We start from the raw sequence: 22,765 nt of genomic DNA, 5'->3' as shown, positions 1-22,765 counted from the left end.
CAAATCATCCACAAATAACATACTGCAACTCATAGACCATGATCCATATGTCTAAAAATAGACATAGTCTAAAAATAGACTTTGCACCAAAAATAGCCTGCAGGCCCACTTAATGAAGGCAACTCCTTTCCACTAAGCTCCATCATCTTGTTGCATTCTCAACACTCCCTCTCAACAAGATATGGATTATCTACAACCCCTATCCTGCAACTCTGGAATGTTCTGCATGCAACACATTTGCGGAGTCCACTTGCTCCAACAATACTTGGAACAAAAACACTCCCAACTGACCACTATGTTGGGCTAGGAACATACTCTAATGTTGAAGCTCTACCTGCAACTGACAAGTGCTCCCTCTCTGACATCTAAACTACTGCAACATCTCCATGAACCTCGCACCATTACACACCTCTCTGTGCCACCTAGCACTGTGCAAAACACTTGTGCCTCTCGCATTGTTGCAGCCTGCTAGCTATGCGTTGTCTTGGGATTGCCTACACTGTCGCTCTCTCTGTCACTCCATCCGCATCTGTCTCTACCCAATCAGTTAGTTCCTGCTACTCCACATCAGGGGTCCCGTAGCAAGGTCTCATCCAAGAGGTTGGGTACCTCAAGGATCCTACCCCTCCTCCTTTGGACGATCAATCCACATCACCCCACCTCCTACCTGGAGGTATGGCTGCATGTGATCCCTCTACCCACCTGGCTCGAAGTTTCCCCCTACTGGAGGTCTCTGCATGAGTAGATGTCTCTACTCGATCTCCTCTCAACTTCCCTTGTTGTGGCTGCTCCACAACATCCTGAAGCTGTTGCACCAATTGTGGCTCCTCCACAATCGTCTGAGACTTCTTATGGCTCTGCATGTTGAGAGGTAATATATGCTCCCTCTCAACCACTAAGTCTCCATCAGTTGCCTCGCTGCTCAAGGCTTTGCATGCATCTTGAACCTCAAGAGCATACAGGTTCTTGACCCGTGAACCAATCTACTTCACCTGTCTAGTGATGATGTGTCTAAGGAAAACCTTTCCCTTACTGAAGACTACATCACAGCCTCCGTCTTCCAGCATCACAATTGACCCCAAGTTTCTCTTCAGTCCTGGTACATACTTGACATCGGTCAAGATAAGGCGAGATCCATGCTCCCTTTGAAAAATAACCATGCCTACACCTAAGACACTATACTTCTCATCATTACCCATCGCTATGAGTATCTGGAGATCTTTCTCCTCCAAAGTACTGAACAAAATCTTATCACCGGTCATGTGGAAAGAAGCTCCACTATCAAGAAACCAACCACTTCCCACCATAGATGTAACCATGCATGCGAAGAGTGTGAAATCCAACTCAAACTGTGAAGCAAGTGCCTCACCTTCAGATCCTTCCCCAGATCCCTTCTTGAATTTCCTCCGTGGACAATTTGAAGCATAATGGCCCACCTCGTGACAACGAAAGCATCGCACTTTCGATTTGTCAACCTTCTTCCCATCATTGGAAGAACTGGATTCATAAAGAGAACCCTTCTCCTTCCCCTTCTTTACCTTACTCGCTAAGGCACAGTTATCCACATCATGCATGCATGAAGAACTGTCTCTGGTGCTCTGTCTGATCTCCTCCTGTACAAGCTCCGACCAAAGTCTCTCTCATCCTAGCAATTTCTCCCGACCATTGACAGAGTCCTGATAGGAATGAAAACTCTTTGGAAGACCAAGGAGAGCCAAGCTCACCAATTCCTCATCATCGACAGTCACCCCCACACTTCCCAACTCATCCCGGTGCTGGGTGAACTTCGTGAGATACCTGGGCATACTGTCTCCATTCTCACACTTAATGTTTCTGAGTTTATCTTTGAGCGCCAACTTCCTCTAGTCACTCTTGCTTTGGAATAAATCTGTCAACACTTTCCACATCAAGTATGGAGAAACCTTTCCATGCAGGCTGGATACAATGTGATCCTTCACGCCCTCCAACAGAATCCTTCGACACTTTGCTGTCTTCTTTTGCCAAACCTCAACTTTGGCAGCATCAGTAGGCTTTGGGACCTCAACCTCTATGAACTCCTTCAGCCCATTTTCATCTAACATGGCCTCCATCCTGTCCTTCCATGCAATATAGTTCGAGCTGCCCTCAAGAGCATACTCCAATCGCAATTCGTTGAAAGGCATTGCCGCGTTGACACCAAGAAAACACTACTGCAAATTCGAATTCCACCAGCTCAACAACTCAACCGCCTCTGATCTAGAAGTTGTGAGAACAAAGTATTTCCCGTACAGAGATTGACTGTATGGGCTTTTACCGGATATCTCACCTTCCAAAAGAAGGATGAATCCAAAAGCTACCTGGCTCGATTACAGACTCTGCCTGAAGAAATAAAATGTAAACACTTTCTGAATAATAGATCTGATGATCAATCACGCTTTGATATCCTATAGAAATTTTTCTACAAATGAACCAGCTCCGATACCATGCAGAAATTTTGAATAATAAACACTTATTCACAAAGATTATCCCGATTATACACTATTGCGGAATACATGCACAATACATAATCTCTTCTACGTTGATCATCAATTTAGCAGCATCAAAAACAATGAAACATCAATCGCATGCACACAATAACACAATATGTAACCTGGGGAAAGCATACAGCTGAAAACCCCACACTATCTGTATATTATAATGATTGAGAACATGTAACAATACATAGTACAATACTCCTCACAAGTACTCGGTACTATATCCACCTGTTACACACAAAACTAGCTCAGATCCAAACAAGTCACAGGTTCAAATCTCCTCCACTGCTTTGCCTGCCTCCACTTCGCAATCTGCAAGAGAAATCACATGAGCACAAGCTACAATTGCCTTCATATTGGCCCACACTGCGTAATCCTCATTGGAATTACTCAATCCATGCATGTGCAAAATCTCATGCACAACTGATAGTCACAACTCACCCTTTCACTTACCTCTAACACCTGTCTCTGTTGAACTGTCCATGCACTGAGTTAACTGATGTATTCTTTAGTTTCTTTATGAGTTAATAATTAGTGAATTAATTAACAATCAATTCACACAACTCATCACTAGTGTATTCTTTAGTTAGACTAAATACAACTAGTTCAACTAAGTCAAACTGAACACAACTCCATCAACTCCACGGAACTCACATGCATGAGTTCTAACTAAAGTCCTCCATGCAATAGCTCAACTAACACATAAGAATCCATGTGATTCCTTTTTTCAGTTGCATGTGCCACATCCGTAGCTCAAACTGAAGTGCTCCAAGAGGATAAGATAATGTTTATAGTCCAAATATTATTATGAGACAATAATATTCGATTGTTCTATTTTTAGCCTGGCAGTCTAAAAATAGAAACCTGCCCATATGTCTAAAAATAGAAGTCCATCTATTTTTACCAACATGACCAATCATCCACAAATAATATACTGCAACTCATAGACCATGATCCATATGTCTAAAAATAAACTTTGCACCAAAAATAGCCTGCAGGCCCACTTAGTGAAGGAAACTCCTTTCCACTAAGCTCCATCATCTTGTTGCATTATTAACACTCCCTCTCAACAAGATATGGATTATCTACAACCCCTATCCTGCAACTCTGGAATGTTCTGCATGCAACACATTTGCCGATTCCACTTGCTCCAACAACACTTGGAACAAAAACACTCCTAACTGACCACTCTGTTGGGCTAGGAACATACTCTGATGTTGAAGCTCTACCTGCAGCTGACAAGTGATCCCTCTCTGAAATCTACACTACTGCAACATCTCCATGCATCTCGCACCATTACACACCTCTCTGTGCCACCTAGCACTGTGCAAAACACTTGTGCCTCTCGCATTGTTGCAGCCTGCTAGCTATGCGTTGTCTTGGGATTCCCTACACTGTCGCTCTCTCTGTCACTCCATCCGCATCTGTCTCTACCCAATCAGTTAGTTCCTGCTACTCCACATCAGGGGTCCCGTAGCAAGGTCTCATCCAAGAGGTTGGGTACCTCAAGGATCCTACCCCTCCTCCTTTGGACGATCAATCCACATCACCCCACTTCCTACCTGGAGGTATGGCTGCATGTGATCCCTCTGCCCACCTGGCTCGAAGTTTCCCCCTACTGGAGGTCTCTGCATGAGTAGATGTCTCTACTCGATCTCCTCTCAACTTCCCTTGTTGTGGCTGCTCCACAACCTCCTGAAGTTGCTGCACCAATTGTGGCTCCTCCACAATCGTCTGAGACTTCTTCTGGCTCTGCATGTTGAGAGGTAATATATGCTCCCTCTCAACCACTAAGTCTCCATCATTTGCCTCGCTGCTCAAGGCTTTGCATGCATCTTGAACCTCAAGAGCATACAGGTTCTTGACCCGTGAACCAATCTGCTTCACCTGTCTAGTGATGATGTGTCTAAGGAAAACCTTTCCCTTACTGAAGACTACATCACAGCCTCCGTCTTCCAGCATCACAATTGACCCCAAGTTTCTCTTCAGTCCTGGTACATACTTGACATCGGTCAAGGTAAGGAAGATCCATGCTCCCTTTGAAAAATAACCATGCCTACACCTAAGACACTATACTTCTCATCATTACCCATCGCTATGAGTATCTGGAGATCTTTCTCCTCCAAAGTACTGAACAAACTCTTATCACCGATCATGTGGAAAGAAGCTCCACTATCAACAAACCAACCACTTCCCACCATAGATGTAACCATGCATGCGAAGAGTGTGAAATCCAACTCAAACTGTGAAGCAAGTGCCTCACCTTCAAATCCTTCCGCAGATCCCTTCTTGAATTTCTTCCGTGGACAATTTGAAGCATAATGGCCCACCTCATGACAACGAAAGCATCGCACTTTCGATTTGTCAACCTTCTTCCCATCATTGGAAGAACTGGATTCAGAAAGAGAACCCTTCTCCTTCCCCTTCTTTACCTTACTCGCTAAGGCACAGTTATCCACATCATGCATGCATGAAGAACTATCTCTGGTGCTCTGTCTGATCTCCTCCTGTACAAGATCCGACCAAAGTCTCTCTCATCCTAGCAATTTCTCCCGACCATTGACAGAGTCCTGATAGGAATGCCAACTCTTTGGAAGACCAAGGAGAGCCAAGCTCACCAATTCCTCATCATCGACAGTCACCCCCACACTTCCCAACTCATCCCGGTGCTGGGTGAACTTCGTGAGATACCTGGGCATACTGTCTCCATTCTCACACTTAATGTTTCTGAGTTTATCTTTGAGCGCCAACTTCCTCTAGTCACTCTTTCTTTGGAATAAATCTGTCAACACTTTCCACATCAAGTATGGAGAAGCCTTTCCATGCAGGCTGGATACAATGTGATCCTTCACGCCCTCCAACAAAATCCTTCGACACTTTGCTGTCTTCTTTTGCCAAACCTCAGCTTTGGCAGCATCAGTAGGCTTTGGGACCTCAACCTCTATGAACTCCTTCAGCCCATTATCATCTAACACGGCCTCCATCCTGTCCTTCCATGCAATATAGTTCGAGTTGCCCTCAAGAGCATACTCCAATCGCAATTCGTTGAAAGGCATTGCCGCGTTGACACCAAGAAAACACTGCTGCAAATTCAAATTCCACCAGCTCAACAACTCAACCGCCTCTGATCTAGAATTTGTGAGAACAAATTATTTCTCGTACAGAGATTGACTGTATGGGCTTTTACCGGATATCTCACCTTCCAAAAGAAGGATGAATCCAAAAGCTACCTGGCTCGATTACAGACTCTGCCTGAAGAAATAAAATGTAAACACTTTCTGAATAATAGATCTGATGATCAATCCTGCTTTGATATCCTATAGAAATTTTTTTACAAATGAACCAGCTCTGATACCATGCAGAAATTTTGAATAATAAACACTTATTCACAAAGATTATCCCGATTATACACTATTGTGTAATACATGCACAATACATAATCTCTTCTACGTTGATCATCAATTTAGCAGCATCAAAAACAATGAAACATCAATCGCATGCACACATTAACACAGTATGTAACCTGGGGAAAGCATACAGCTGAAAACCCCACACTATCTGTATATTGTAATGATTGAGAACATGTAACAATACATAGTACAATACTCCTCACAAGTACTCAGTACTATCTCCACCTGTTACACACAAAACTAGCTCAGATCCAAACAAGTCACAGGTTCAAATCTCCTCCACTGCTTTGCCTGCCTCCACTTCGCAATCTGCAAGAGAATTCACATGAGCACAAGCTACAATTGCCTTCATATTGGCCCACACTGCGTAATCCTCATTGGAATTACTCAATCCATGCATGTGCAAAATCTCATGCACAACTGATAGTCACAACTCACCGTTTCACTTACCTCTAACACCTATCTCTGTTGAACTGTCCATGCACTGAGTTAACTGATGTATTCTTTAGTTTCTTTATGAGTTAATAATTAGTGAATTAATTAACAATCAATTCACACAACTCATCACTAGTGTATTCTTTAGTTAGACTAAATACAACTAGTTCAACTAAGTCAAACTGAACACAACTCCATCAACTCCACGGAACTCACATGCATGAGTTCTAACTAAATTCCTCCATGCAATAGCTCAACTAACACATAAGAAACCACGTGATTCCTTTTTTCAGTTGCATGTGCCACATCCGTAGCTCAAACTGAAGTGCTCCAAGAGGATAAGATAATGTTTATAGTCCAAATATTATTATGAGACAATAATATTCGATTGTTCTATTTTTAGCCTGGCAGTCTAAAAATAGAAACCTGCCCATATGTCTAAAAATACTAGTCCATCTATTTTTACCAACATGACCAATCATCCACAAATAACATACTGCAACTCATAGACCATGATCCATATGTCTAAAAATAGACATAGTCTAAAAATAGACTTTGCACCAAAAATAGCCTGCAGACCCACTTAGTGAAGGCAACTCCTTTCCACTAAGCTCCATCATCTTGTTGCATTATTAACACTCCCTCTCAACAAGATATGGATTATCTACAACCCCTATCCTGCAACTCTGGAATGTTCTGCATGCAACACATTTCCCGATTCCACTTGCTCCAACAACACTTGGAAAAAAAACACTCCCAACTGACCACTCTGTTGGGCTAGGAACATACTCTGATGTTGAAGCTCTACCTGCAGCTGACAAGTGCTCCCTCTCTGAAATCTACACTACTGCAACATCTCCATGCATCTCGCACCATTACACACCTCTCTGTGCCACCTAGCACTGTGCAAAACACTTGTGCCTCTCGCATTGTTGCAGCCTGCTAGCTATGCGCTGTCTTGGGATTCCCTACACTGTCGCTCTCTCTGTCACTCCATCCGCATCTGTCTCTACCCAATCAGTTAGTTCTTGCTACTCCACATCAGGGGTCCCGTAGCAAGGTCTCATCCAAGAGGTTGGGTACCTCAAGGATCCTACCCCTCCTCCTTTGGATGATCAATCCACATCACCCCACCTCCTACCTGCAGGTATGGCTGCATGTTATCCCTCTGCCCACCTGGCTCGAAGTTTCCCCCTACTGGAGGTCTCTGCATGATTAGATGTCTCTACTCAATCTCCTCTCAACTTCCCTTGTTGTGGCTGCTCCACAACCTCCTGAAGCTGCTGCACCAATTGTGGCTCCTCCACAATCGTCTGAGACTTCTTCTAGCTCTGCATGTTGAGAGGTAATATATGCTCCCTCTCAACCACTAAGTCTCCATCAGTTGCCTCGCTGCTCAAGGCTTTGCATGCATCTTGAACCTCAAGAGCATACAGGTTCTTGACCCGTGAACCAATCTTCTTCACATGTCTAGTGATGATGTGTCTAAGGAAAACCTTTCCCTTACTGAAGACTACATCACAGCCTCCGTCTTCCAGCATCACGATTGACACCAAGTTTCTCTTCAGTCTTGGTACATACTTGACATCGGTCAAGGTAAGGCGAGATCCATGCTCCCTTTGAAAAATAACCATGCCTACACCTAAGACACTATACTTCTCATCATTACCCATCGCTATGAGTATCTGGAGATCTTTCTCCTCCAAAGTACTGAACAAACTCTTGTCACCGGTCATGTGGAAAGAAGCTCCACTGTCAAGAAACCAACCACTTCCCACCATGGATGTAACCATGCATGCGAAGAGTGTGAAATCCAACTCAAACTGTGAAGCAAGTGCCTCACCTTCAGATCCTTCCCCGGATCCCTTCTTGAATTTCCTACGTGGACAATTTGAAGCATAATGGCCCACCTCATGACAACGAAAGCATCGCACTTTCGATTTGTCAACCTTCTTCCCATCATTGGAAGAACTGGATTTAGAAAGAGAACCCTTCTCCTTCCTCTTCTTTGCCTTACTCGCTAAGGCACAGTTATCCACATCATGCATGCATGAAGAACTGTCTCTGGTGCTCTGTCTGATCTCCTCCTGTACAAGATCCGACCAAAGTCTCTCTCATCCTAGCAATTTCTCCCGACCATTGACAGAGTCCTGATAGGAATGCCAACTCTTTGGAAGACCAAGGAGAGCCCAGCTCACCAATTCCTCATCATCGACAGTCACCCCCACACTTCCCAACTCATCCCGATGTTGGGTGAACTTCGTGAGATACCTGGGCATACTGTCTCCATTCTCACACTTAATGTTTCTGAGTTTATCTTTGAGCGCCAACTTCCTCTAGTCACTCTTGCTTTGGAATAAATCTGTCAACACTTTCCACATCAAGTATGGAGAAGCCTTTCCATGCAGGCTGGATACAATGTCATCCTTCACGCCCTCCAACAAAATCCTTCGACACTTTGTTGTCTTCTTTTGCCAAACCTCAGCTTTGGCAGCATCAGTAGGCTTTGGGACCTCAACCTCTATGAACTCCTTCAACCCATTATCATCTAACACGGCCTCCATCCTATACTTCCATGCAATATAGTTCGAGCTGCCCTCAAGAGCATACTCCAATCGCAATTCGTTGAAAGACATTGCCGCGTTGACACCAAGAAAACACTACTGCAAATTCGAATTCCACCAGCTCAACAACTCAACCGCCTCTGATCTAGAATTTGTGAGAACAAAGTATTTATCGTATAGAGATTGATTGTATGGGCTTTTGCCGGATATCTCACCTTCCAAAAGAAGGATGAATCCAAAAGCTAGCTGGCTCGATTACAGACTCTGCCTGAAGAAATAAAATGTAAAAACTTTCTGAATAATAGATCTGATGATCAATCCCGCTTTGATATCCTATAGAAATTTTTCTACAAATCAACCAGCTCCGATACCATGCAAAAATTTTGAATAATACACACTTATTCACAAAGATTATCCCGATTATACACTATTGCGGAATACATGCACAATACATAATCTCTTCTACGTTTATCATCAATTTAGCAGCATCAAAAACAATGAAACATCAATCGCATGCACACATTAACACAGTATGTAACCTGGGGAAAGCATACAGCTGAAAACCCCACACTATCTGTATATTATAATGATTGAGAACATGTAACAATACATAGTACAATACTCCTCACAAGTACTCAGTACTATCTCCACCTGTTACGCACAAAACTAGCTCAGATCCAAATAAGTCACAGGTTCAAATCTCCTCCACTGCTTTTCCTGCCTCCACTTCGCAATCTGCAAGAGAAATCACATGAGCACAAGCTACAATTGCCTTCATATTGGCCCACACTGCGTAATCCTCATTGGAATTACTAAATCCATGCATGTGCAAAATCTCATGAACAACTGATAGTCACAACTCACCCTTTCACTTACCTCTAACACCTGTCTCTGTTGAATTGTCCATGCACTGAGTTAACTGATGTATTCTTTAGTTTCTTTATGAGTTAATAATTAGTGAATTAATTAACAATCAATTCACACAACTCATCACTAGTGTATTCTTTAGTTAGACTAAATACAACTAGTTCAACTAAGTCAAACTGAACACAACTCCACATCCAACTCCACAGAACTCACATGCATGAGTTCTAACTGAAGTCCTCCATGCAATAGCTTAGCTAACACATAAGAAACCACATGATTCCTTTTTTCAGCTGCATGTGCCACATTCGTAGCTCAAACTGAAGTGCTCCAAGAGGATAAGATAATGTTTATAGTCCAAATATTATTATGAGACAATAATATTCGACTGTTCTATTTTTAGCCTGGTAGTATAAAAATAGAAACCTACCCATATGTCTAAAAATAGAAGTCCATATATTTTTACCAACATGACCAATCATCCATAAATAACATACTGCAACTCATAGACCATGATCCATATGTCTAAAAATAGACATAGCCTAAAAATAGACTTTGCGCCAAAAATAGCCTACGGGCCCACTTAGTGAAGTCGACTCCTTTCCACTAAGCTCCATCATCTTGTTGCATTCTCTACACTCCCTCCGTGAAGGAAGCGCGACTGTACTGATTATGACTGTTGTGCATCGCATGTATTTAGCTAATAGTTGCAACGAGGTAGAAAACTAAGGAAAAGTGGGTCAATGGGAAACATAAGAGAGCACTTGTTTAGTATGAGCATGTTTTACTGGATACATGACACAGTAGAAGGACTGGGGTGAAGGCAGTGACAAATTACTATGTAACACAACTGTTTGAAAAACAATTAATTAATTCATCTTGAGTTAATTAGTTGGAGAACATCAAACATGAAGTCTATGTGAATACATGCAATAGTTATCCCTTTGATTGAGGAATTTATCCCTTAATTAAGGAGATCAGGATGAGTTGTACTGATATTTGTATAGCTTGTGAGATAAATCTTTGTGTAATCTAGAGATATTTCCACTTGTTTGATAATACAGATAGCGGGGTTTTTAGCTAAGGCTTTCCCCAAAACATTCTTATGTGTTCATGTGTGATTGATTTCTCATTCTCTGTTATATGTGTTCTAATTGATCTTGCTCAAAATCGATTAAGCTTCCGCAAGTTTGTTTGTAGAAGTAGATCAAGTATTTTGCTTTAGTATATTGCATTATCAAGTGATCTACAGTGAGAATTTCTATGTATAAATTCTCATTGTAGATCACCTGATAATGCAATATACTAAAGCAAAATACTTGATCTACTTATACAAACAAACTTGCAGAAGCTTAATCGATTTTGAGCAAGATCAATTAGAACACATATAACAAAGAATGAGAAATCAATAACACATGAACATAGAAGAACACTCTGGGGAAAGCCTCAGCTAAAAACCCAACTATTTGTATTATGATACAAGTGGAAATATCTATGGATTACACAAAGCTTTAGCTCACAAGCTATCCAGCTCTTAGTACAATCCCTCAATGATGCTCATAGACTAAATAGGCACAACATATGCCTTCATTCAGTCCTCCAAGCCTCCTATTTCCTTGTGCAGTTTCTCCTGGGTCCTCTTGCTCCCACCTGTGTGAATTTCCCTCTCACACAACTCTTCAAACTTAGAAATAACTACGTAATCCTCAAGGAATGAATTCCTTCTGCATGCAAGTGATATCCTCAATGGAATATTCCTACAACTGATAGCACACTATCCCATCCTTTGATCTCAACTGGGTCTCTGACTGAACTAACTGCATGAGTTACTTATGAGAGAATATTCAGTTATCTGAAGTACACTAGTTACATGCATGCATGCATTAAATAATTGAACTCACAATCAGTTATACAAACTGTTGGAACTAATCTAACTAGACTTAACTCAGTTAGTCGAGCTAACTAATTACAATTCAAAGTACAACTCATCCTGATCTCCTTAATTAAGGAATAAATTCCTCAATCAAAGGGATAATTGTTGCATGTCTTCGCATAGACTTCATGTTTGATTTTCTCGAACTAATTAACTCAAGATGAATTAATTAATTATTTTTCAAACAGATGCTAAGATCAAATTCAAATTTTAATTCTCAATTTTAGTTCAGGGACTAACTAAATTGGAATGTATCCTAAAATGCTATTTTTAAAGCAATGTTATTTTTAGCACTTCTATATTTAGAATTTATTGTTGCTATTTTCAACACTCCCTCTCAACAAGAAAGGGATTATCTGTCACCCCGATCCTATCTCTGTGGAACTCGAATTTGCATTTTGAGAATGCCTTAGTCAAAATATCTGCATCCTTCTCCTCGGTCGAAACATAATGCAACAACATGATCCTCTTCACCACACAGTCTCGAAGATGATGATACCGAATCTCGATGTGCTTGGACCTGTCATGAAATACTGGATGCTTAAAGAGTTTGATACAACTCTAGTTATTGCAATAGATCACAGTTGGATCCATCCTCTAATCAAACAATCCAACTAGAATTTTCCGCATCCAAATGGCCTCACATGTTGCATGACTAGCAGCCATGTATTCAGTCTCTGTGAGCTAAGTGCAACTAACCTCTGTTTCCTATTGTACCAAGAAACTGCAGCTGAACCAAGGTTGAAAATTCCTCCTAAAGTGCTCTTCTGATCTGATGGACTCCCTGCCCAATCTGCATCTGTGAAGCCCTGAAGCTTCACTCTCTCTGTCTATACCATAATCCATACTGAGATGTGCCTATGAGGTATCTCAGCACATGCTTTGCTACCTTCCAAAATAGCTTGGTAGGTTGAACCATAGCTTGACTCAGCAGGTTCACTGCAAAGCACAAATCTGGTCGTGTGTTCACTAAATACATCAATGAACCCACAAGCTACCGATAAATAGTAGTAGCTACTACCTCACTTGAAGTAGCATCCTCCTTCCTCCAGTTACCTGCTAGAGGAGTCTGCATGGGTTTGCACTTCTCCATGTGGAATCTCTTGAGTATCTCATTGGAATACTTGCCTTGAGACACAAACACTTCCCCATCCTTCTGCCACACTTCCATGCCTAGAAAGTAGTGTATGAGACCCATGTCTTTCATCTCGAACTCTCTTGCAAGGTCCTCCTTGCAAGAATTGATCAGTTGATCATCACCTATCAATATCATATCATCAACATAAAGAACAATGATCAATGGCTTACCTTCTACCATGATGTGGTAAAGGTTTGCATCCGCTTCACTCTTTGTGAAGCCCAACCCGGTGAAATAGTTGCCGATCCTGGTGTACCAAGCACGAGGTGCTTGCTTCAGCGAGTAAAAAGCACTCTTGAGTCGACACATGCGACTCACGATCAAAGGTCTCAAATCCTTCTGGCTGCTCTATGTACACCTCTTCCTCAATCTTGCCATTGAGGAATGCAGTCTTCACATCCATCTGATGGATTTTCCAACCCATCTGAGCTGATAGTGCCAACATGGATCTGATAGATAAGTACCTTGATACAAGAGCAAAAGACTCATCATAATCGGTCCCCTCGACCTGTGAGAAACCACAGGCAACGAACCTTGCCTTATGTTTCTCCACATTCCCTTCAGTTGCTTACTTTACCTTGTAAAGGCATCGGGAACTCACCACTGACTTGTCCTTTAATCTTGGAACAACATCCCAAACACCATTCCAAACTATGGAGTCATACTCCTCCACTATATCATCAACCCAAACTAGCTACTACACTGCTTCCTCAAAGGAAGATGGTTCGGTCTCTATACATTCCCCAACCAGGTCCATGTAACCAGTGTACCGCTCAGATGACCTCCTCTGTCTGCGCTGAGAAGATGGTTGTCCCACATTCTCTCTCGCATCCATCATCAATATGTCAGCTTCCCTTGAGCATTTCCGCCCATCTCTGGAAGACTCTACATGAGTGGATATCTCCACTCCTGGATCCTCTGCATGCGACTGCTCCGCATCAGTCTGAGGTTCCTCCTCCTTAGGAATCAAAATTTCCTCGTTTGCATGCAACTTGAGCTCCCTCTCAAGGGAAACTCGCATGGCCTTCTGCTTGTCGAACTTCAGATCTTTGCATACCATTGTCCTCTGACTGGTAGGCAAGAACACCCGATAGTTGTGGGGTGTATCAGTTTACCCCACAAGTATCCCCAACTCAGTTGTTGGCTCTGGCTTCTTCCAAGCATCTTTGGTCACATGGCAATAAACCAATGATTCAAAGATCCTGAAGTGACTCACATCTGGTCTCTACCTTGAGAAGGCCTCCACTGGTGTCTTCATCCCCAGTATACGATGCATGCTTCTATTCTGCAAGTATATTGTTGTATTGCATGCCTTATCCCACAAATGAAGTGGTAGGCCTTGGTCATGTAGCATCGCCCAAGCTACTCCCACAATCGTTCTGTTCTTCCTTTTAACCACCTCATTCTGCTATGCGTTATGGGGTGCTGTCAACTCCCGTTTAATTCCTTCTGCTCTGCGGAAGTCCTTAAACTGTTGAGAGACATACTCTCCACCATTGTCACTTTGCAAGGCCCTTATTTTCTTTCCAGATTCTTTCTCAACCAAGGCTTTAAAGTCACAAAAACCTTGAGAAGGTTTGATCCCTCTTCTACATGAAGTAAATCCAACATCTACGAGAAAAATCATTAATAAAAATAACATAGTACCTTTGTTTAGTGGTGGAGGCTATCGAGAATAGTCCACACACATCTGTATGAACTCACTCCAAGATTGCTCCATCTCAACTGTATCGATCCTGAAAGGAAGATTTTGCATACTTACCCATGGTACAACCTTTGCATGTATCCACTTCCTCCAGTTTACCCTTGGGAAGTCTAGTAGAAATCTGCTACATGATCTTCAAGATCTCATGGTGCAAGTGGCCCAATCTTCTATGCCATAGCTCGCCAATATCTTGGCTTTGCACCAACTCTGATTTGGAACTCAATGCAGCACAGTCATCTACCTTCAGCTTGTAGAGATCCTTTACTCAAATCCCAATCCTCTTGGTCTATCCAGTGCCGATGTGCCTTAGGAATGCCTTTCCTTTAATAAAGACTACATCATAGCCTTTGTCTTCCAACATAGCGGCAGACACCAGGTTCTTCTTCAGTCCAGGCACATACTTTACATCAGCCAGGGTGAGAGGCACTCCATGCTCCCTCTGAAACACAACTATTCCTTCACCTGAAACATGGTACTTTCCATCATTGCCCATCTCTATGCGCATCTGGAGGTCCTTCTCCTCCAAGGTGTTGAATAAACTCTTGTTTTGGTCATGTGGAATGAGGCTCCACTTTCCAGGTACCAAACACAACCCATAGATGAAACCATGCATGTGATGAGGGTGAAATCCAATTTGAACTGTAAGGCCAATGCCTCACCATCTGATCCTTTCGAGGATCCCTTCTTGGATTTCTTTTGTGGACAATTTGTTGCATAATGGCCCACCTCATGACAATTAAAGCAACGAACTTTAGATTTGTCAATATTCTTCCCACCATGGGAAGAAATCGATTTGGAATGGGACGCCTTCCCTTTCCCTTTCCTCGCCTTACTCACCAAGGCTAGATTTTATTCATCATCATGCTTTGATGAAGATCCATCTCTGTTGCTTCTCCTTATCTCCTCCTGCATTAGATCCGACCATAGTCATTCCCAATCTCGCAGTTTCTCTCTTCCATTTACTGAGTCTTGGTAGCTATGCCAGCTGTTAGGAAGACTGAGGAGAGCAAGACTCACCATGTCATCATCGGTTGTCATGATTCCTACACTTCCATGCTCATCCCTGCAGGTGCTGAGCTTGTTCAGATATGTAGAGATCGTGTCGCCCTTTTCACACTTGATTTTCTGAAGCTTGTCTTTCAGAGCCAACTTCCTCTAATCGTTGTTATTCTGATATAGATCCTTCAATGTTTTCTACATTGAAAACGGTGTCTCCTTCCCATGGAGACTCGAGATAATGTGGTCTCGAACTCCCTCCAGAAGAATCATCCTCGCTCTAGCCACACATTTCTTCCATTATGTAGTGCCCACTCTAGTTTCCTGACCCTGATACGACATTATCTTAGACACTCTATTCTTCGAGGACCTCAGATTGAGGATCTGGACCCATGACACTATTATTAGCGATTGAGATATTCAAGGTTGTGATGTTTATGAATGCTTTCCATTGATATTATGGTAGCATGAATGGTTATGTATCTTATCTATCAGTATTTTGATGATTGCAATATTAATAGTTAAGTTGGTCTCTATTTGAAATTATGATGAGGGTAGTAAAGAATATGTATGCGCTCTACTAAAAGCATAATGAGGATAAATTTTATGGATAGGTATATTTCTACAATGTTGCGATGTTGATAGCTTAATGAATATGTATGTCTCCATTGATTATTATTGATGATAGCCATGAGGGATGTGTCCCCTATGTTACCTACTTCCTTTAGTTCAGACTTACAATGGACAATGATGTAAATGACCAGGAATTGTTAATGATGCTATTATGATAATTGACTAACATTGAGAAACCGTGTTACTGATGATTATTGAGTATGGCAGGGAACCATCAAAGGCACTCGCATATGACGAGTTGATGACACCTGGTTTGACGAAAATTCAAATTATTTTATCTTTGAAAGTCTAAGTCGATCTTAGAATCTGCCATATATGTTTAACTATATTCTGATGATATATTAATGGTTGCAGGCACAGACTAGTTGCTTGACCGAATGACTCACATATGGGTGATGGGGTTGTACAAGTGGATGGAACTACATGGGAGGGGTGGGACAGAGTCCTGATCCCACCCACTAGCACTCCCGCCGTGACTTGGGCTGGAAGGGTTGAAGCACCTTCGCCTTGAAGATCACGATGCCATGAGGGCAGGTTCCAGAGTTGGGCCGCTCATGAGGACTTTACCGGGGGGCGCGCATCAAGGCGGATTCCTTGATCCCCGACATCATTAGTCTCACTATAGCAGGCAACATAAGAGATGATAGTGGTCTATGACGTTGCACTATATTTTCCCCTCGTAATCACTGGATGCTTGAAGGGCAAGTGGTGTGGCACCCTTGGAACTTCAGGGGAATTTCTTGAAGGGCACAACCAACTTGGCACCCTTGGCATCACAAATAAACTATTAGGTGTGGCACCCTTGGAATTTCTAGGGAAGTTCTTGAAGGGCACAACCAAACTGACACCCTTGACATCACAAATAAGATATTAGGTGTGGCACCCTTGGAACTTCTAGGGAAGTTCTTGAAGGGCACAACCAAACTTGGCATCCTTGGAATCATTAAAAATAAATAATAATAAATAAATATAAGCAAGGAATGAAAACTAGGTAAATTTACATCAAGGGTAGATGATGATTAGAAACCAATGTAATTAAATCAAAAATAAAACTTGGAATAAGGAGGATCATAGGAAGAATTAAAATAGAGTACCTTAAAAACTCTACCCTTCCCATTTTGGAAAATACTAGGAAGATTATGTGGTTTAATTAGGAAAAAGGGGAAAGACAAACATAATGGTAAGGATGAAGATTAATCCTAAACTAATTTAAACCTAATTAAGAAAAGGGGAAGTTGAATTAAAATGAGAATAATAAATTAAATTTAGATAAATGTAGAGAAGCTTCATGTGTTAACAACCAACATAAGAATATCCATCTAGGAGATAACCTGAGTTAAATTAGGGAGTAGATTGAGGATAAAATATTGACTCATTAATTGAATTCAAGTAATGAACACAAATTAAGGAATAAAAGGAGGGAATAAAGAGACAACTAGGAGAAGAAATAGGAATCTTGTTAATATTAGTTTTAAATAAAAATTTAAGTAAATAATTTTGGGAGACCCTTGATGTGAGAATGACACATGGGTGGGTGAATAATCAAGCTATTGATTTATAAAAAAATAATTAATTATGCATGACATGGCAAGTGTCACCTATGAGGACTCCTATAAAAGAAGGGGCAAGCCATGGAAGAAGGGATTTTTTGGGAACCCTATTGTTGGATGGATGAGATGTTGTGAGAGCAGTGATTACGAAGCTATAGTGAGTTTGGTCAGGTAGAGGATTTAGAGAGGGGACTCTTGAGCCAAGGTGTGCTCTCCTCTACTAGCTAGTGCTTGTCTCCATTGTACAACCCCATTGCAGCTCGGGGGTCCGCGGGGAAGAAGAGTACCCAAGGAGTAGGCTGGGAGGTTAACCGGTGAGTCTTCCCATTCGGATCAAGTGCGTCATCATTCACTCGCAGAGGTGACCAGCTACAAGGGAATACCAACAACAACAGAGCAAGCGGAGTCTCGCCTTCTGGTGAATGGTACACATGTATTTCATTACTATTGATCTTAGTTAAACATATGTAAATGTTATGATATGTTTTCCTGAAATGAATGTCAGGAATGTGTGTGCTAAATAAATTTGAAATTTCAATGCGTTTCTTTTTTGGTTGTATTTGCTGTTAACTTTTAAAAAAAAATGTAATTAGTCTGAATCATGGTCCTTACACTTGGTATCAGAGCACAAGTTGAACCCTTGAGGCCTATGGGCCCATGCATGCATAACTAGTTTTGTTTGCTATGTGGGTATTTCTCTAAAATCAAATTACTCAAGTTTAAAAAAAAAAAAAATTGAAATTTAGGAACATTTTAAGAGCTCTATAGTGTATTATGATCCAAATTCATGGACAGAATTGGAGTGGATTTATGTCACAGATCAGAAATAGAGACATCAAGCATTATCCATAGCAGTTCAAAACTGAAACACCAGCCCAGTTTAGTTGACACATCTTACAATATGCTAGGATTTGCACTGATCTCAACAATAGACATATGTGACTGGACCCTGGTTTACTTAAAAGCCTCTTCAAAAACAAGAAAAAAAAAAAAATTGTTAATTTTACCCAGCTAATTACACAAAATTGTTCCTATTGATATGTGACTCGACTCTGCTTCTACATTGTTTGAATGGTCTGGCATTCTCTAATATTTTTGATATGGGCATGAAAAAGTCAAATGTAGTTTGTCGCGAGTTAAACGGATGAATCTCCATCACAGTCTACGTGTCGATTTCTTCTGCAACAATCGCAGAGATTCATATATAGATTATTGTATCGTGAGTGGTAAAGAAGTTTCCACGGACTAAGGTTGTTCTTGATCACCTAGAATTGAAAGTTGGGGCGTGTTTAGTCCAGGATCATGCCAACCGGGGTCATGCCAACCTGTGAACGTTGTTAGAATCTCAACTTTCTGAATCTTAACTTGTTAATAACATAGGTTCCATTCCCGATCAAAAAAAATATATAGCGGCGAACCAAATGTCTCCATCAAACTCTGAGAGTCAATATATTGTTTGAAATTCGATACAATAGGTGGCGTCAAAAGACACCAATAAATTCAATTCACAGAAAAATACCAAATTTAAGCGCTGGTAAACTTGGTAACAACCTTTGTACCCTCTGAAACAGCGTGCTTCGCGAGCTCCCTTGGAAGAGCAAGCCTTACGGCGGTCTGAATCTCCCGAGAGGTAATAGTAGGCTTCTTGTTGTAGCGGGCGAGCTTCGATGCCTCACTCGCCAATTTCTCAAAAATATCATTAATGAAGGAGTTCATGATTCCCATGGCCTTGCTGGAAATTCCGATATCTGGATGAACCTGCTTCAAGACCTTAAAGATATAGATCTTGTAGGTCTCAATGTTCTTCTTATGCCTCTTCTTTCCCTTCTTGTCTCTGCTTTCCTTAGGCAGCTTTTTCTCCGCCTTTGGAGCGGGTTTCTTTTCTGCTGCTGGAGATTTCTCTGCAACAGGCTTCTTCTCAGCTGGTTTCTTATCTGCCTTGGGAGCCATTGTTAGAGTTCGAATCTAACGAGACCAAAGCTTGAAGCTTTAAGTTCTTTGCAAAACTATCTGGAAAAATGAAGGTACTGCTTTCCACTATTTGGCATGCATGCTCCACGCTTTTTCGAGTTTCAACAAACAGCTTTTCGGTTGGATACAGAGCAGCAGTTTCCCACAACATAATATGTAGATTTAACTGTATCGGGATCATAATAAAGGAATGCTTTTTAAGGCTATAAATGATCATGGACACTGTTCTTCTGTTCAAGCTTCACTGCAGAATTACTTGAAAACCACATTTGAGAAATATCACTCTCAAAGATGAGCTTTGCAATGTCCTTCGTCCTCTAGAAATACAAACAATACCATGATCTCGACAAATAGCCCTCACCTGCTCAGGGATATTTATGTGTCCTGATACCACCGGTTTGCCATGAAGACTCACAAGGGTTCCTACACCACATCAGGAAGCCAAGAGAACAGTGCTCTAGCCTTTCAACACATGAGACTTCTTTTACATTGATCAACTATATTAGTCTGCTCCAGCTGACAGTTCATGATCTCCTATACACACATCTAGGGTTCAGCTACTATCATGTTTTCATCCCTTAAAAGGACAAGCAGTTCTTCCATTGTTTATGTGTTTCATGCAATGACAATTATCCCTTTTGCAGTCCAAGTCATCACTCTTGGTGTCCACATCACTGAGATTTTGCCAATCCCTGACATTTTCAGATGGCCAAATCCTCCTCTCTATGCAGTTCAAGACTCAAAATGGTATGTTATTTCTTACAATGCTTTTCAAGTTCATGGCATATTTTAGGGTTTGGAAGGACAACAATAATGCTTTCAATCTAAACATGGAACATGAGGGCACAACACCCCTCCTCTGAGGACACATTTTCCCAAATACTTAGCTGCATTCATTATTAGTTAGTTGCATACTTTTAGCCCTTGAACACAGTTCATTCTTGTTTATTTTTTCTGTTTGGCAGTTAGTTTAAAGTGGACCCACTGTAAAACTACAATCCCTTTGGCCAAGTGAATTAAGAAATTGGTTCTGAGCTATTCTTTCTTTCTTGATTTTCTTGCTTGTACTTCAATTCAAGTTCCAAGTCAGAACTGTTTTGTATCAATTTCTCAATGGTATTTTTCATAGCCTGCTCTATAAAAACTAAACCATAACCATGTTATTTTTAGACCATTAGGTTATAGGGCCACGTAATCCAAGGTACGAAATATGGAATAAATCTACCCTGCAAGAGGATGCACTTAGAGATACATTTATATGCAAAATGTCCATATACAAGTGTTGGGTAGCTATTTCCACCATTTCCATAGTCAATTAATATTTCATAGATAAGGATTTGGGGGTTTTTTTGGTTTTGGTTTTGTTTTTAATTATTAACTAATATTTATAGTCAGCTAATATGTCCATGCAAAGAGATTCAGGATTTTCTTTTGTTTAAATTTTTAATTATTAACTACTTTTAGGGTTTCTAAAGGCAAATTGGAAACTTGGGGAGTCAGCTTAGTGATTGCACACAAAAATAGAACATCTGCATTCCTGTTTCAGCACACTGATTGGGCCCATGTATGCAGGAGCTTTGAGAAGTTTCCATCATGTGGAGGGCAACACTTCAAGAACACTGCCAAGAACACCACATGAGTGACACCCAAAATGAGGGATTGTAAATGCCCCCAACACACTCCTGAATCCTGATGTCTTCTTGGTCAAAATAGGAGCATTTCGTACCAGTTTCCCTGCTCTGAAAAAAGGGGGAAACCAAGCAATGGGTTCCCCATTCTTGGGAGCAGCAGTTCCTCTACTTTGTAGCTTCAAACTAGAGATATAGTCTTCATGAAACCAAAATTCAGGCAAATTGGTGTTGGCTAAACTTGCATACATAGGATAATTTTCCAGACAACAGCAATGCACACAAAATACGTCCTGAATTTCCTAATGAATAAAGGAGAATTAAATCCAATATTAATTCAACTTTAAGAAAAGACGTACAAATCTAATATTTAGAAAAATTAAAGGTAGCATGACTCTTAAAGACTCTATATTCACAAGCCCACTAGCACGCAAGGAAGACTCCACTCTCCTAAGAACTACCAAAGTCCGTTGGTAGCTGCTTTGCTTTGCCTCCCATGGGTCCACCATTATAAATGATGAATCTTCAGATGCAAGCTGACATAAATTAATTCTATGCTCCGCAGATGCCAGGCCCTTTTTGCCATATGCATCATTGACAGGGGATATGTAACCCCCCAAGAACCACATATCCATCTGATAGCAATTGATCCCTAGCCAGTTCAACCATGCGCAAGTGCATATAAGTTGGTGGATTGAAACTGCCTGGTAATAGAAGAACCACTTGCATTCGTTTTTGTTCCAAAGGATCTGTTGTGCATTTTGTATTCAGTTGACGAGAAAGTTTTTCCAATGGCAGAGGAACATCCATAGAACCTGAAATTGTTGCAGCAGTCCCACAACAGTCAGAATTGTCAGATGTTGATTTGAGAAACTTCCACTTCCTCTGACTTGAAGACAACAAAACTTGCCTACTGGGCCACATACCTAAATGAAAATCTGTTTGAATTAGGAAGATGACGTCAATTGAAAGCGAATAATGTAACAAATGTCAATGCCTCTAATAAACATGACAAGATTCAGTTTAATAATACTGTTGGGTATTTACATTGTGGAAACGTGGTTGCCAAACAAGCATGTAGTTATGTTTGAATGTTGGTGCTTCTAGCTTAAATTCAAAATCAACAGTACAAGGTCTAAGTAATCAAATAATCATGTAGTTACGTTCGAGTCTTGAATCAGATTTTGACAATTCATTATGTCAAGGTGTCTTATGTTCCATCATGGCTGAAACAGCAAGATCATTAAATGTTAGCATTTATAATCTGGCCTTAGCAGTTATAGTCATTTCCTGACTTCAGAAATTGCTAAATGTTCCCAAATGTCAGCCAGAATAACCAAAAGTTTGTGCATACGCACCACCAGTAAAATGAGTTGGGTTATATGATGATTTTGTTCATGAAGTATCACACAATAATTGTTCAAA

The 22,765-nt window shown here is 41.2% G+C and overlaps 1 protein-coding gene across 1 annotated transcript; it reads right to left on the bottom strand.

Moving 5' to 3' along the window:
* Positions 1-19,265: 19,265 nt before the first annotated feature.
* LOC149201297 (histone H2B-like) lies at positions 19,266-19,748 on the bottom strand. The gene has a single exon (XM_089399703.1). It carries the CDS (start codon positions 19,689-19,691, stop codon positions 19,266-19,268), a length of 426 nt encoding a protein of 141 aa, XP_089255829.1. The 5' UTR covers positions 19,692-19,748.
* Between the last annotated feature and the right edge of the window lie 3,017 nt (positions 19,749-22,765).

This window comes from Pinus tabuliformis, chromosome 2_1 (genome assembly GCF_031772625.1).
Source record: "Pinus tabuliformis cultivar Carrire ecotype Pingquan chromosome 2_1, CPIR1, whole genome shotgun sequence".
In the NCBI taxonomy this organism is placed as follows: Eukaryota; Viridiplantae; Streptophyta; class Pinopsida; order Pinales; family Pinaceae; genus Pinus; species Pinus tabuliformis.
The sequence above is the reverse complement of the archived record's forward strand: the minus strand, read 5'-3'. Positions and strand labels throughout refer to the sequence as shown.